This window comes from Gymnodraco acuticeps, unplaced genomic scaffold (genome assembly GCF_902827175.1).
Source record: "Gymnodraco acuticeps unplaced genomic scaffold, fGymAcu1.1, whole genome shotgun sequence".
Lineage (NCBI taxonomy): Eukaryota > Metazoa > Chordata > Actinopteri > Perciformes > Bathydraconidae > Gymnodraco > Gymnodraco acuticeps.
The window spans coordinates 374959-390581 of NW_022990358.1; the positions used below are offsets into that span (position 1 = coordinate 374959).

General features: G+C 39.3%; 1 protein-coding gene across 5 annotated transcripts in view; it reads left to right on the top strand.

Moving 5' to 3' along the window:
* Positions 1 to 1593: 1593 nt before the first annotated feature.
* The window catches only part of rasgrf2a (Ras protein-specific guanine nucleotide-releasing factor 2a), a 35782-nt gene continuing 21752 nt past the window's right edge, over positions 1594 to 15623 (top strand). For 4 of the 5 annotated variants that reach the window (XM_034224103.1, XM_034224104.1, XM_034224105.1 and 1 more), the window contains exon 1: positions 2015 to 2293. In XM_034224103.1, coding sequence (XP_034079994.1) covers positions 2015 to 2293 — 279 coding nt within the window. Of the gene's footprint in view, positions 2294 to 15623 lie in introns of all 5 variants that reach the window. The other variant, XM_034224102.1, reaches the window with a different exon arrangement.

Genomic DNA, 15623 nt, shown 5'->3' on the forward strand with positions numbered 1-15623 from the left:
TGAACAGAAGTGCAATGCAAACAGCTCTGTGGAAGCTTAGTAAAAAAAAAAACACGAATGTATGCACATTTAACATCTGTCTCCATGCATTTACACACACACACACACACACACACACACACACACACACACACACACACACACACTCACACACACACACACACACACACACACACACACACACACACACACACACACACACACACACACACACACACACCACACACACACACACACACACACACACACACACACACACACACCGTCTTAAGCAACATCTGTTTATGCATTCAGGCTGGATGCTTCAAAGGCAGTTTCAAAACAAACACCCGTCTTCTGAAGCATATCATACATTTACAAAAATAGAAACTTCTGCTTTTGTTCTCTCTGTGTGTGTGTGTGTGTGTGTGTGTGTGTGTGTGTGTGTGTGTGTGTGTGTGTGTGTGTGTGTGTGTGTGTGTGTGTGTGTGTGTGTGTGTGTGTGTGTGTGTGTGTGTGAAGACTGAGAAAGATGCAAAGACCTCTGGTACGCAGGGATATTGTGTGTATTGCAGTTTAAATTACTGTATTTCCAAAAATGTCCTCAATTTAAACTAGACATTTGTGTGAAATTGTCATAGTTGGAATTTTTGTGAAGTCGGTGACCCAACAGTTAATGTGGATTAAAGGATATTCACATGTTTTGTCCTAAAACACAACTCACGTCTATATGATATAAGAGATGGTAGAGTTGCTGTAATCATTTATTTTGTTCATCATGGTCCTCGAGTAGCCTAATATGTTTATTAAATGATTTCAATGTATGTTTTTATCTATCTTGTACATTGTGTTAAGCCATAATATATTTTACAAATGAAAAGAAAGGCAAAGTTACTTAAGGTAAGCCTATGAACACAAAGTTAGAAGGAAAAGAAAATTAGGGGGTATCAGATGGCTGAAAGTCAAACTGTGCATGAAAGCAATTTCAATTTTAGTCAAAGTTAATATGAAGGTTAAGTTGGAGATAGAAAAAACAAGTGAATGTCATCATACGTTGTTTTGAGATACTTCTGAGACAAAAAACGAAAAAGTAATGCACTTAAATCACTGTAACCTTTATTTGATTTGTCCAGCTCAGACTGCTAAAACCTCAAATAAGCTTTAGTGAATTTTGTCCCCATCACTTAAACTTCTTCAAAAAGACATTTGGACTGAGACTGCTTTAGAAAAACATTTGGACTGAAACTGCTTTAAAAAGAGATTTGGACTGAAACTGCTTTAAAAAGAGATTTGGACTGAAACTGCTTTAGAAAAACATTTGGACTGAAACTGCTTTAAAAAGAGATTAGTTTCTGTCCAGTTTGGACGAGAGTGATGAATGCAACAGACAAAAAACAATTGAACAAACAAAAAGCTAAAGAAAATATGTGTATCGCTCCTTTAATCCAACATGGATGTCAGCCAAAACGCCTCACTGTACTACAGTGTATACTTTTGGCCCCTTCACGCGCCCCTGCGCACCTGCACCTCGAGGCGTTGCTGGGCTTGTGCGCTCCTGTGAGGCGCAGCGCGCGGCGGCAGGCTGCAGCGACCTGTCTCTTTAAATTGGTGTCAAAGCCGATTACCGCTGATCTCCATCGTGATTCTGTTTTCACCGTCTGTTCCCTCAATCTATTTCTGTTTTGCGTCGCTGCCGGGACGATAAGCTTTCTCGTTTTGATACATTTTCGCAGCACCCGGTAACTCCTGCAAACTTTGTAGCATGCTGAAGTGTTTCCTGCAGGCTCTGCTTTTTCTGGGAAAGCCGACATTCGAGCTGTAATCTGGCAGTGAGCTACTGAGTGTGATGTGAGCTGCACCGCGGACTAACTTTTCTGTACCATGGTAAACCTGGATTACCTTTCCCTGCTAACGGAGTTTTGAAGCGCGTTCTACCCACGGCAGTGAGCGCCTAGTGGGGATGTGATGTGATGCCTCGGGTTACTGTTTGAAAGTTGGCACCTAAAATAAAAACCAAAATCCGGGTGGACATAAAATGCAGAAGGGCGTGCGGTACAACGAGGGCCACGCTCTGTTTCTGTCTGTGGTTGCCCGTAAAGAGGGCTCAAAGCGCGGCTTCTTGAGCAAGAAGACCACGGAGAACAGCCGCTGGACCGAGAAGTACTTCGCCCTCTACCAGAACGTGCTCTTCTACTTCGAGAACGACCAGAGCTCGAGACCCTCGGGCATATACCTGCTGGAGGGATGCACGTGCGAGCGGGGACCTGCACCCAAAGTCTCCGCCATCAGCAAGGAGCCGGTGGAGAAACAGCAGGTGAGCCCCACTAAAGAGAGCGGGAAACAGGGGGCAGTCGAGATGGAGCACGCAGTTAAAAGTTAAATAAGGGTGCTGTTGTATTTCTTTGTGATTTAGGTAATTAAGTTATTTCTTTTTATTTTTAGATAAATGTTTCCTCTTGAGCCTCATTTTGCTTCCTTTCGGCCAACTTTGTATGCATTGATCTGTGTTTGTTTCCACTTCAGTATTTCCTCTACATTCAGAATGCACATTTTCAGCACTTCTGTGATTCTGACAAATTCATTTAAGTGCAAAGCAGCCAGGAACCCAACATACAAGAAAAGGACTATAACATGTATATATCTTCTGTGACAATTATTCAAAAATATTATTAGAGAACAGTTAAAGGTTAGTTTCACTATAATACATAGGTACAAATAGAATAATAATGTAAGAAATTAAAGTATCATACAGTTTGTTTATACGCCTTTGTCTTTAAAAGCCTAGAGTTTTACATTTGTAATCACTACAAATATGAATTATTTACAATACCAAAAAGTGTTACGGTCTACAGACTTCAATAAGATATGTTCTCAGCTAGTGTCTACCTGATTAAAAACTCTGTGTTTTAGTTTCATGTTATGTTTGGCTTAAAGTCTAAAACCCTAAACTATTAAGTTAAAGAAAATATTCACATCTGAGTGGATTTTTCCTACAAATTACTTCTATCTAAACCGGTGCTGTTTCAGTTTCGGTCCACTGATTATTTGAAAAAACATTTGAGCTCCAAGGTTCACTTGATCCTCCTCTATTGAGTTTATACAGACTTCTCTTATGTACAACTTCATGTAGTCATTTACATAATACGTTCCTGAACACATCACACCAGTCTCTTGTATTGCTGTGAGATCCTGTACTCTGTATCGTGTGCAAAGTAACACGTCCTATATAAAGATTGTCTGTACACATACAGGGCCTGATACTATTGATACACTTGAGTTGTCAACACAGTTAGCCCCTATGAAAATATCTGTTCTCTGAGAGCTAATTTTAAATGACCCATATTGTGCTGCTGATGTGGTTCATCTCCTCAGCAGCAGGTGTGATATAGACGAGGGTTTATTTTGAAAACTATAATAGCACTTAGATTATATGGGTTGAATCTAATTTTCTCATCAAAATGCAGGTTATCTGTCATGCCTCTTTGGAGAAATGCTGCTTATGACACCCCGACTCAGTCATGACTTCACATTATTTAGAGGCAGAATAAAACCATACTATATATACTTTTTGGACATTGTCCGCCTACACTTTGTTCCCATTTTTGGGGTGATACATTTGTCATTGAAACTGCCCTAATAAGTCTGTTCTCAAGTCTATGTATGTCATTTTATTGACATTTTAAACTGTGAGAGATCGTGATGAGAACACAAATACGTTCCTACCTTATTAATGACAAATAAGACTCAGCCAATCACTACAAAACATATTGCAGTTATGTAATGAATATTGTTTTAAAAATGTCCTTTTTTATTGTTATTGAAGAGTCTGACAAGGGAGTTTCTTTAATTGTATTCATACCTCATAGTTTTATTTCATTTCAGGCTTCCCCCTGTGAGACCTGTTTATATAAAAGAGATTACATCTTTTTGTGTGCACTACGGGTTATAAAGGTTTTTGTCTATAAAGAAAGATATTCCTGTCTCTGTATCGGAGCTTTGTTTTCCTCATCACAATCCAACATGAGGTAATGAGTCCAATATGTCAGTACATGGATTACTGTTGGGGATTTATCACTGTCTTTAGCAAAGAGTGCATCCCTTTTTTAAATTCCCTTTTATACATATTTCAAATGTGTTGGGGGCTTTATATGATATGTGGAGACTAAGGTACAAAGGCTCAACTAGGTGATTTGGATGTGTGCTAAAATGTAGTCTGCATCACATCAGAAAGCAAAGCTGCTGTTACAGAGAAGTTAGCACCTCTGACAATATTTCTCTGTAACATTGACATACTGCTAATTTCCCTCATGCCCAAAATCAATGTCTCTGCTGAAATTAAATGTTTACTTTAAATTGGTAAACACTGTCCAACAGGGATGCTTCTCATCATTGCAATATAGAGTGAAAATCTCATAACTATTGGATAGATTGGCACATCATTTTGTAAAGACACTCATATTCCCCAGAAAACGAATTGAGATGACTTTGGTGGTCCTTACCAACTATTGGATAAATCGACATGAAACTTGGCAAAGACAATCAGACACAAAAGGCTTCATACAACAGACATTTTTCCCACATTTGCATTATACCCTGGAAAACACTTTACTTGCAGAGCTCCAACATGTTGTTTAGTCAAAGGGAGTGTTCAAAGGAACTAATAACAGTTGGGAGAGTCCTGCTTCTTTAGAAAGAAACATAAGAAGTTAAATTCTCCCCCCCACCCAAATATGTTCGTACAAAACGAAAAGGCACACTTTGGGGAAACCTTTTTCAACACCTAAAAATCCCCATAGAAATTCAGTCTGGGTTGATCGTCTGTGCATCTTTTCATCCCCACTTGAGAGCAATCACTGTATTCTCAGCAGAGCCAGTATGTGTCCATTGTAGTTTCCCTGCAGCAACACCTGGTCCTTCTCCTGCAGAGAAACACTCATAACTGCATCTCTGGAGATAAAGGAGTTTTCAGTAATTGTCCTTGGCCGGGAAAGAACAAGGAGGGCAGTTTTTACTCCAAATACCCAGTTTGCCTCTGGTTGTTTTTTTTGCACATTGTCATTGTTCATTTGTTTCATTACAGGCCTTTTTAAAAGAACATGTTCCCAGAGTAGAGTGTTTTGCGTTGTTGGACGTTTGCAGCTCACATGTAAAACCTGTTACCAGATAGGTATCGTTAGCAGGAGGCAGACGAAGAAGAGTGAAATCTGTCAGTATCATTTTAAACACTTGTACAGAGCAGATTGTGTGTGATGTCATGTTTCATAATGCAACATAGAGATCATGAACCATTACGAGTAGAAGTTCTTCCTGTTTCTTCAGGTAGATTTCAGGGTTCCTTTTTTGTTAGGCCATGTACAAAATCTCCTCATATAAAGTCATTTGTATTGGTATCTTAAAGAAACAATTCCTCTGTTAATGCAATAAGACTGCCTAAACGATTTTCAAAATAATTAAACTCACTTAGAGAATGTACTACTGAAAATAAAGAACACAGTCACTAGAAACACATGATATGAATGTAGACTTCAGACAACAATTTGATTTGCATTTGGAGTTGCAAATCCTTGTTTTAAGATAATTCAAAGACGGACTTACAGTTTAGGAAAGAAGTTTTCATGAGCTATAACCAAAAAGAGAAGGATTGATACAAGTTTGTACACATGAAAAGTGATAGTAGTTCATGCACAATACTACCACTTATGAAACAGCACAGCCCTTCCACACTAAATCTAATGCAAACATTTTTCACAGTACTTTGACATTGTTATTGTATTTCCATTTTTGTATATTTCCATTTCCTGTTAACATGTTTTAATGATTTTTTAAATACATTTTATTATATGTATATAACATCTGCTCTTAGTTTTCATCCTAATTAATCAAATTCCTTGTATGTGTAAACCGGAGTTGGTTCTGATTCTTTCTTAATGCATTGTTTATTCCTTAACAATCAGAAATCTGAAAATTCACATCACAATTATTCCTAAACTCCAGATGACTTCATCAAATGTCTTGTTTTGTCCAAGCAAAAGGAAAATAAAATATCTATAAGGCATAATGCAGCAAAAGCCACTGAGGAACAATCAAATGTTTGGCATTTTTACGATACATCCATTATCAAAGTAGTTGCAGATTCATTTTTGGATCAACTAACTGTAGGAGCTACAGCTGTAAGAACATGAATACTTTAATTAACTTTTAATTGACATTTTACCATAGTTTTTATGCATAGAGATGCAGTTCTGTGTCAGAAGAAACTCATCTAACATCCAGACTAACAGCAGCCTCTCTAGATTCACGACACAGACACACTCATTGTTTGATCTCCGGCTGATGGAGGCCAGTGTGAGCTCAATCTAAAGCCGGTTTCTAATGCAGCGACATTAAAGTCGGATAAAACATCAGAGAGCATCAAAGTACTCTTGTGAAATTTGTAACTCGGCTCATTTGATGTCCAGTCTCTGCACAGATATGAAATATTCAGTGTCCTGTTTCTGTGGCTGGTCATAATAATGCTGTTCATTAACATGCCTGTGATCAGGTCTGTGATGTCTTCAGTGTTCCTCTCGTCCTAGATTTGAACTACTGAGAGTGAGTGACTTTAATGAGGAATTATTTATTTTAGCAAATAAAAGCCATACAAATACAAATATAATAGGAAACGCTCCACCTAACAGTGAGTTAAAAACTTCACAATGGTTACATTTAGAACACTTCAATATTTTTATTTATGCTCATCTTTGTGAAGTTAAATCTTCCGATTCGGCTTTGCAAATTCAAAAACGTAAATCGAAGTATATTATGAGGTTTACAAATTCAAAGAATTAGATTAAACTATGCAAAATAAGTTGTCTATTTGAATAGTTGCTGATTGATATTCAAAGTAAAATATTTCATGATATATTCATATTATTGTATATTGCTTAACTAAAATACAATTATCATTACCACTCAGTGGAAAATTATATGTGGTAATGTGTTGTATCTAAAATCAAAGCGACTAAAATTTCAATAAATATAGTTCAGTTAAAAGTACAATAGTATCCTCCAATATAGTAGTGGAGCTGAAGTATAAATTGGATGTATAATTAAAGGACACGTACCTCAGTATATGTACTTACTCACATTCCACCACAGCAAGGAGGATGTCATTTTAAATTATTATGGCTATTATTAGCTTTCATCGTTTTGTTAAGATAAACGTACTTCTTTTATTGTTCATTATATGAAGCGTAAAGGCACATTTTTGTTATGAGTTCTTCTGGGTAGATGATTGTACAAGACTTCAGTTGTGTTATACGCAAGGTACCATCTTTTTGTGGCAAATCTTATTTGTAAAGCCGGTGAAAGGGAGAGCTGCCATTCTTTGTTTTCACTGTGATGTTATACAGTATAAAGGCAGTATATTTTTCTTGTCTGTGAAATGTTTCATCTCTGCCGCTGCATTATTGGTTTCTTATTAGTGCTTGTGGATATACGAGACCAAATAAACGACTTAAACCCACAAATACCATAAAAAAGTATTAATCCACATGGAGTTGTTTACATCAGTTTCAATGTTGTTCTGGAAAGCTACAGTAGTGTTTACTCACTGAACCTGATGCGACATCCCTCTTAATTGGATTAGTGACAATATAACTCTCTGCTGCGAGTTGGTGCTTAATTCACTGCAAACATTATAATCCAGGCTCAAAATTCAAGCAACTCAGTGAAACCTATGGTTGTTTCTGAGCATTTTCTTACATCATGTCAGAACATATACAGACAATAAGGCAGTGATCTATGTAAGACCCTGAATTATGATCAATTCAAGCATTAATCTGTTTACTTCCTGTATAAATATGATATATGTGCGTCTTCAACCATTTGCTTCAATGAATAAGATGAAACAATCACACGATGCCACTATGGATCAAAATTAGAAGATACTTCTCAATACAAAATATCGATTATTTAGAAATAATACGACATTTGCTGATTTAAATACAAAGCATATCACAATTTCAGGGCCTGCGATCTATATCAGATCATTTCATATTGCCTTTTAACCCAAACTAAAACAATGAATTAGCATTTTGCAAATACCAAAACAATGCGCTGAAAGACAATAAAAAGCTTAAAAACATAAAACATCTCCGTTTTTTTCAGTCTGTTCTGGGTTAGGCAAGTTGGGACGTCTTTTTATCTAAAGTTAAAGGGGCCCTATTATGCTTTTGGGAGGTTTCCCTTTCCTGTAGTGTGTTATAGGTCTTTGTACATGTAAATTGCAAAGGAAGCCAAAGAGAATCCGAAAGCTTTTTATAAATATGCCAGAAGCAAGCTAAAAGTCAATGCCACAGTCGGAGATCTGAAAAAGGCCAATGGCAGCCTGGCTCAAAATGACAAGGACAAAGCCAATACACTAAATTCCTTCTTTGCTAGTGTGTTCACAAAGGAGGATACCTCATCAATACCAGACTTCCAGGACAGACCATTTAATACTACACTAAATAAATTGGACTTCACATCTAAGGACATCCATAACAAACTATCGAACTTAGATGCCTCAAAAGCATCAGGACCGGATGGCATCTATCCCAGGATTCTCAAAGAACTGTGTGACGAACTAGATAAACCCTTACTTACTGTGAAGTTAAAACTTCTGTTGTTGCAATGTTGAGGTGGAATAAAGGAGTCTGGAACGTCGTTAGCCAAAGAGAGTTTATTGAACACAGTACATTAATACAGCCGGGAGGTCACTTAGTTTCACACTGTCCTGTGCAACCACCAAATCATCTCTGAACCCAAAGGAACCACAGCATGGAGCAACATGAGGAGAGGCGGGCTCTCAGAAGCCCGCGTTTACCTAATCAATAGCAGATGTGAGACAATAATCTGCTTGTCTCAAGGAAATGCAGGCAGGCCTGGACCCTTCCCCCACAGGATATAGGAGAAGCGTTTGACCTGTGACCTCAACCTACAGAGGAGTTTTTGACTGATACTACAAACAGATGTTTGCAGTATCACAGATTCTAAGAAACAATAAGAAACTCTATAATCAAGATCAGATTAAAATATTCTCTTACACTTACTATATTTAAAAAATTGCTTGATGAAGGTGTGGTACCACAGCCATGGAAGGATGGTCATGTAACTGCTATATTCAAAAAAGGTGACCGAAGCAATCCTGGAAACTATAGGCCTGTCAGCCTTACAGCAGTAGTATGCAAACTCCTTGAATCCTTGGTGCGTGATGCCGTCATAGAACATCTTGACTCAAACAACCTATTATCAGACCGCCAACACGGCTTCGTCCAGGGAAGATCCTGTTCAACCCAACTCCTGGCCTGCCTTGACATATGGTCTCGTACCCTTGACGAAAGAGGAAGTCTCGATGCCATTTATTTGGATTTCCAGAAAGCATTTGATACTGTACCTCACAAAAGATTACTGAATAAGCTCTATGGGTATGGTATCCGTGGAGACATACTCACCTGGATCTCAGACTTTCTCAAAAACAGGCGACAGAGAGTCTTTGTTAACGGGAAACCATCTGGATGGTGCCCAGTTCTCAGTGGAATTCCACAAGGTAGTGTCCTGGGTCCTGCACTGTTTGTCCTCTATATCAACGACCTACCCGATAATGTGAGCTCCAGGGTCCAGATGTTTGCAGATGATACTAAAGTCTTCAAGGAAATTAAGTGTAAAGAGGATGCAGAAAAACTCCAGACAGTTCTCAGAGAAATACAAAGATGGTCCGAGTGTTGGCAGCTCAAATTCAATGCAGCAAAGTGCAAAGTAATGCACTTAGGTTTTCTGAATCAAAAATATGAGTATAATATGGGTGATAATTCAAACACTAAACCTATCCGAGACTCAGAATGAAAAGGACCTTGGTGTGAATGTTGACAATACCCTGACATTTAGTGACCATATCCGTCGGGCAAGTAACAAAGCGAATGGTATCCTAGCAATGATCCGCAGATCATACACTTATTTGGACTCTGACGTAGTACGTCGTTTATACATCTCTCTTGTACGGCCACTCCTCGAGTATGGGAATGTCGCTTGGTCCCCCATGTACAAAAAGGATGCTGAGCTCATCGAGAAAATACAGAGAAGGGCAACGAAGCTGGTTCCAGAACTAAAGGACCTACCATATCAAGAACGACTGCAAAGTCTTAAAATCCCGAGTATGTATTATAGAAGGGCGAGGGGAGATATGATCGAAGTTTTCAAATATCTCCACAACATCTACAAAACATCATGCCCACTACAACGGGATTATAACACCAGGACTCGTGGACACTGCCTCAAGTTGAAGAAACAGTACTCAAGACTGGCTATCCGCCGCAACTTTTTCAGCCTGCGTGTGGTTGACTTGTGGAATGATCTGCCAGAAAGCGTTCATCATCCAAGACGGTTAACTGTCTCAAATCCCGCCTCGACCACTACTGGTCAAACATCACCTTCACTTTGGACTATGTGACTGTTGCCAGCATCCATAGTAAATAAAGAATCAGTGATCTACTCATTTATTTATGAGCGACTAAAAGGCCTTAGGCCTATTACAGCCGTATTCTATTGATTGATTGATTGAAATGGTCTGCAAAGGCTAACATCCCTGTGTTCCCTCCAGAGGGAGTTTCTCTCCCACACACCCCGCCCCCTGTCTGAAACGCCTCTATTGGACTCCTTTGTAAACTTGAGTAACACAATGACATCACTACGTAACACTTGCGCTACTATTGGCAAGCAAAAAATGGTACATGAAAGGCTAAGGGGTGGGACATCTCTAAGTGGTTGACCAATCAAACAGAGCCGGCCAGCTAACCAATCGTAGACTGGGCTCTGGTTTCAGACAGAGGGTGAAAAGAGTTGCTGCAGCACAGGCAGTATGAGAAACCTTTTTGAACATTAAAGCATGTCAGAGTTGGGGCACAAAATACAAATATGAACCTGAAACTGAGCATAATAGGGCCCCTTTAAATAAACTGAATTGTTTTTATTTTATTTTGTAAGGTCTGACCACATTTGAAATATTTTGTAAAAAATGTTCTTCCTCCTGCCCACTGTTTTAGCTTTATGCTAATGCTGCTGATAGGCTATCTGACTGATGTGTTTCCATGGCAACAAGGGTTGATAGTTGGAGTGGCTAATGTACTTTTGCACTATACAGCAAGTTGAATAAACACAGCGCTGGACACATTTTAGTAAGAGGAGAATTATGCAGTAATATAAACGATAGAGGCGATCTGTGATGGACAACATGAGGGGATACAATTATAAGTGTGTGCTAAGTTAGACTTTTAAAATATTGTTTGCAATTCTTTGGGTTTGACAGCTTTACTCTTACAGTTATAGAAATATATAATCTGAACAGCCCTCCATTTTAAGATACAATATACTGCATTTGCTCATTTATTCATTGTAATGTACTTAGTTTTTTTGTTTATTTTGTATATTTACATTTGGTGTTAATACTTGCATTTTCTTAATGCTTAATAGTGTTTAAAAAATATTTATTTTGTATAATCGTTATATTTTTGACCTTCTCTTACACCTTATTTCCTCATGTTGTTTTTGTTTGCTCCATCATACACCAAAGCAAATTCCTTGTACAGTATGTGTAAACGTACCTGGCAATAAACTTGATTCTGATATATGAGAACAGTTGAGTGTTTTCAAATAAAAACAATTATTTTATTGTTAGAAGTTGCATTTAAATGAATACTAAAGCAGGATTCTGTCTGAACATGCAGTCCTGTCTGAGTTTGTAGCTAACGTGTGGCGTGGCTCTGGGAGGCTGCTGTGCTCGACTAAGAATAGCCTCCTTTCTGGTCCTTTTGCCTGCAGTCACTGTCTGAATACAGAGCCAACACCACTGCACACAGACTCCACTATACCCTGCTGGTCCCTGTGCTATTTGTAGCCCACCTTTAACTGTACTCAGAGTGGATATGTCTGTCTATCTGGGAGCAATACTTGTGTTCATCCCTCCAAAAAACGGGCCAAATCGTGTGTGTGTGTGTGTGTGTGTGTGTGTGTGTGTGTGTGTGTGGCCTAGCATTACTATACTTGTGGGGACCTAAATCTGTTTACACAGTCACGTGTGGGGACTCGCCTCCCTTATGGGGACAAATTGGAGGTCCCCATGAGGGGGATCATTAATTTAGGGTGAAGACTTGGTTAGGTTTAGGGTAAGGGTAAGGGTTAGGGGTTAGGCATGTGGTGGTTATGGTTAAGGTTAGGATAAGTCTCCAGGAAATGCATGTAAGTCAATGTAATGTCCCCTGAAGTGATGTATACATGGTGTGTGTGTGTGTGTGTGTGTGTGTGTGTGTGTGTGTGTGTGTGTGTGTGTGTGTGTGTGTGTTCAAGTTTTATAAAGATTGAGACAATTAATACATTTACATTCTTAATGAATATAAGCTGAGAAAAAATGAACTGACTCTCTTGTCGATAGGAATACATTTGATGATGCAACACTTATTTAAAGTACTTTTGATTCTTTATTTAGATACCTGTTAGTCTACAAAGTGGCCTCTAGTCTTGATACTAGTTTTCACTGTACTACTTAAACACACTTGCTTCTTGAATAAAAAGAAAATGAGAGGAAATCAATTCCATAATTCTTTCATAAAAAAAAATTGAACATTGAAATTAACTAAAAAAGCATAAATTAAAGAGTTAAGTCTGGTCTCATCTATACCGACCCAGGTGCCATTTAGGATACCATGTTTCTACAGTGAGTTGGAAAGTCTCTCAATACTTTCAATGTTGTGGCTTTTCAGATCCAAACCCACTGGTACATACTTAAGACATACATCTTAATAAACTTCAAACAAGAACACTTAGGCCCCGGCCACACGAGGACGAAAACGGCTAAACGCATAGGATTAACTCAAACGCAATTGCAAAAAAGCTTCCGTCCACACGCAATAGTCATCCGGATAGTGTCTGTCCACACGAGACCGCTCCGTTTAGCTCCAACCGCTGGAGAAGCTGCAGTACATATGCAGGAGCCTGTACGTGGCGCTGTAACTTCCTCCACAAAAGCAGCGACGAAGCATGGTTGTCATGGTTGCCCTTCTGTTTATTCTCCGCGGTGGGGGCCGAGGGAACCGGGCAGAGTTTTTCGCCAGTCAACGTGTATTAAAGTTTAAATCTTCCGACAAAATTATAAAAGTGCCGGTCAAAGGTCTTCTTTGTTATTTATTGAGCTTTAAAACAAATGAATAACGAATCTATATAATATAATAATAAAATACACGGAGCCTCTCTTTTCCCTCCCTCTCTTCTGACAGCGTCAGTGTCTGTCTCATGCAGCAGCTGATCCAGTAATGAGTGACCCGGCCGACAGTAAAAATAAACATATTTATAACTAGTTTAGGTAGTTTGAGAGGTGTCTCCGTCCTGTCAGATTAGACTTCACTCGCGTTTATGTCCATATCGAGAGAAAGATAAATAATCTGAATTCAGTGTGCAGTTTACTTTGACGCGGGGGTGAGCAGCAGAGGTGGGGAGAGGCGGGGCTATTGCCTCATCATTATCAGAAAATGATCGTATAGGGCGTACACACGGAGCCGTTGGACCCCCCAGAGCGTTGCGTATGCCGTTCTATCCACCTTGGGACCCGTTATCGTTTCCGCAGTCGTTTAGTGCCGTATTCGGTCGTCCTCGTGTGGCCGAACGGTCTATATGACACTGTAACGCAAACGACCGTTTTCGTCCTCGTGTCGCCGGGGCCTTAAAAAGGCTCAGTGCCTTCCTAAAACAGCTGGTCACTGCAGTCTTGTATCATAGCAGACAGAAGGAAATGTGATGAGGACTATTTTCAAAGTACAGTGTGTGTGAGTTCATGGTCATTCAGGAACATGTCAACCAGTGAGATGTGTTTTTTTATAGTTCTTGGACACGGTGGAACTCTATGGCACAGAGGGAAGAGATATCGGGCTTTGATGCATGTTCTTCATGAGTTTTTGTCTTATGCTCTCTCTGTAAGTGAAGCGAAATAATTCAAACACAAAACCAATGTCCTGCGGCTGCGGGTCGTGTTGTAAGTGAGTCTCAAACATTGTGAGCTGAAACCAAGCAGGAGCTCGTACATCAGTGTCTGTGCACGGCAGACAGATGAGATGATGATTTTTGTGACGGGGCGTAGTGAGGCTGAGTGCAGGGCGATGCTCAGCTTAAAGCTCCCTGTGTCTGTCTGTCCGTCCCTCTCATTGTTATCCTCTAGCTTAGAGCAGGCTTGTGGCCGGGCAAGCTGCATTATCAATGCGAGGAGCTGTACGAGCCCTGATGGTTATGTAACCCCTCCCCTCCCGCCAACACACACACAAACACACATGCATTCATGCACGCACACACACAAACAAACAAGCCCTTAAGCCTCTCTGGTCCGTAGCAGGCACACGCTAGCAAGTGTCTCTCACCCGCTTATCGTTACATCATTACTATACAAGCCTACTTTCTCCATGCAGCAGCCTCAGTGTAAAGTATACTGTCAGATGTTAAATGCAATGCAAAAAATATATGTGCAGCAAGTTACTGCCTTAAATGCATGGCTTACTTTTCAATAGGCGAATCTACCAAAATGCATACAATTATTTATTTTTTTATTGTATGCTTTTTCCATTTAACTTTTATAACTAACAAAGCAAGTATTTATACTTTGAAATCTGCTGTTCATGCTATGCATGCTCATCTGTGTGCAGTGTATTAGGAAAAAGGATTATACAATTTTTGTGGTGGCTCTTTTTGATGCTCACAATATCTCAGTTGTTGACTTGTCTGTTCAGATTCTGCTGATTCTGGAGAACATATATTTGGTGTTACAACCAGCTCTGTAGGAGAAAGGGGAAGCAACGTAAAACAATGTCTCTTCACAACTAGACCTGGGGAATGTCTGGTTTAGTAGACACACACACACACACACACACACACACACACACACACACACACACACACACACACACACACACACACACACACACACACACACACACACCACACACACACACCACACACACACACTCACAGTCTTCTTAAGCAACATCTGTTTGTGCATTCAGGCTGGATGTTCCAAAACAAACACCCGTCTTCTGAAGCATATCATACATTTATTACAAAAATAGAAACTTCTGCTTTTGGTGTGTGTGTGTGTGTGTGTGTGTGTGTGTGTGTGTGTGTGTGTGTGTGGCTACTAAACTAGACATTCCCCAGGTAAAGATAAAGTCCGTCAAAAACCACACTCTACAGCCTAAAACGTGTTATTTGTTGTCACTGCAGCCTATGTACTCATGCATAAACAAAAGTCAGCATGTGTAGAAGAATAACATACCCAAATTTGTACTTTTTAAATTGTGCATACCATGATTCAAACACAAGTTGGTAAATGGATGAATTAATGATTGAAACAAAGTCCCTGTTGAGCCTAAATATTGCAGCAAGTCACATTTATCATTTGTTCTTTTTACGTTGAGGAAAGTGAAGCAGCTGGTAAAAGGTTTGCTCTCATAATAAAACATGAGTATGACATGAGTACTTTTTGAATTGTATAACATGTTATTAATGAATGACTTGGTCATTACAAATGTAGCTTTAATGTCTCCTTAATCTTTGAGTCATTGCTATGTGCGCATATCTTGTTGTTGAGACTC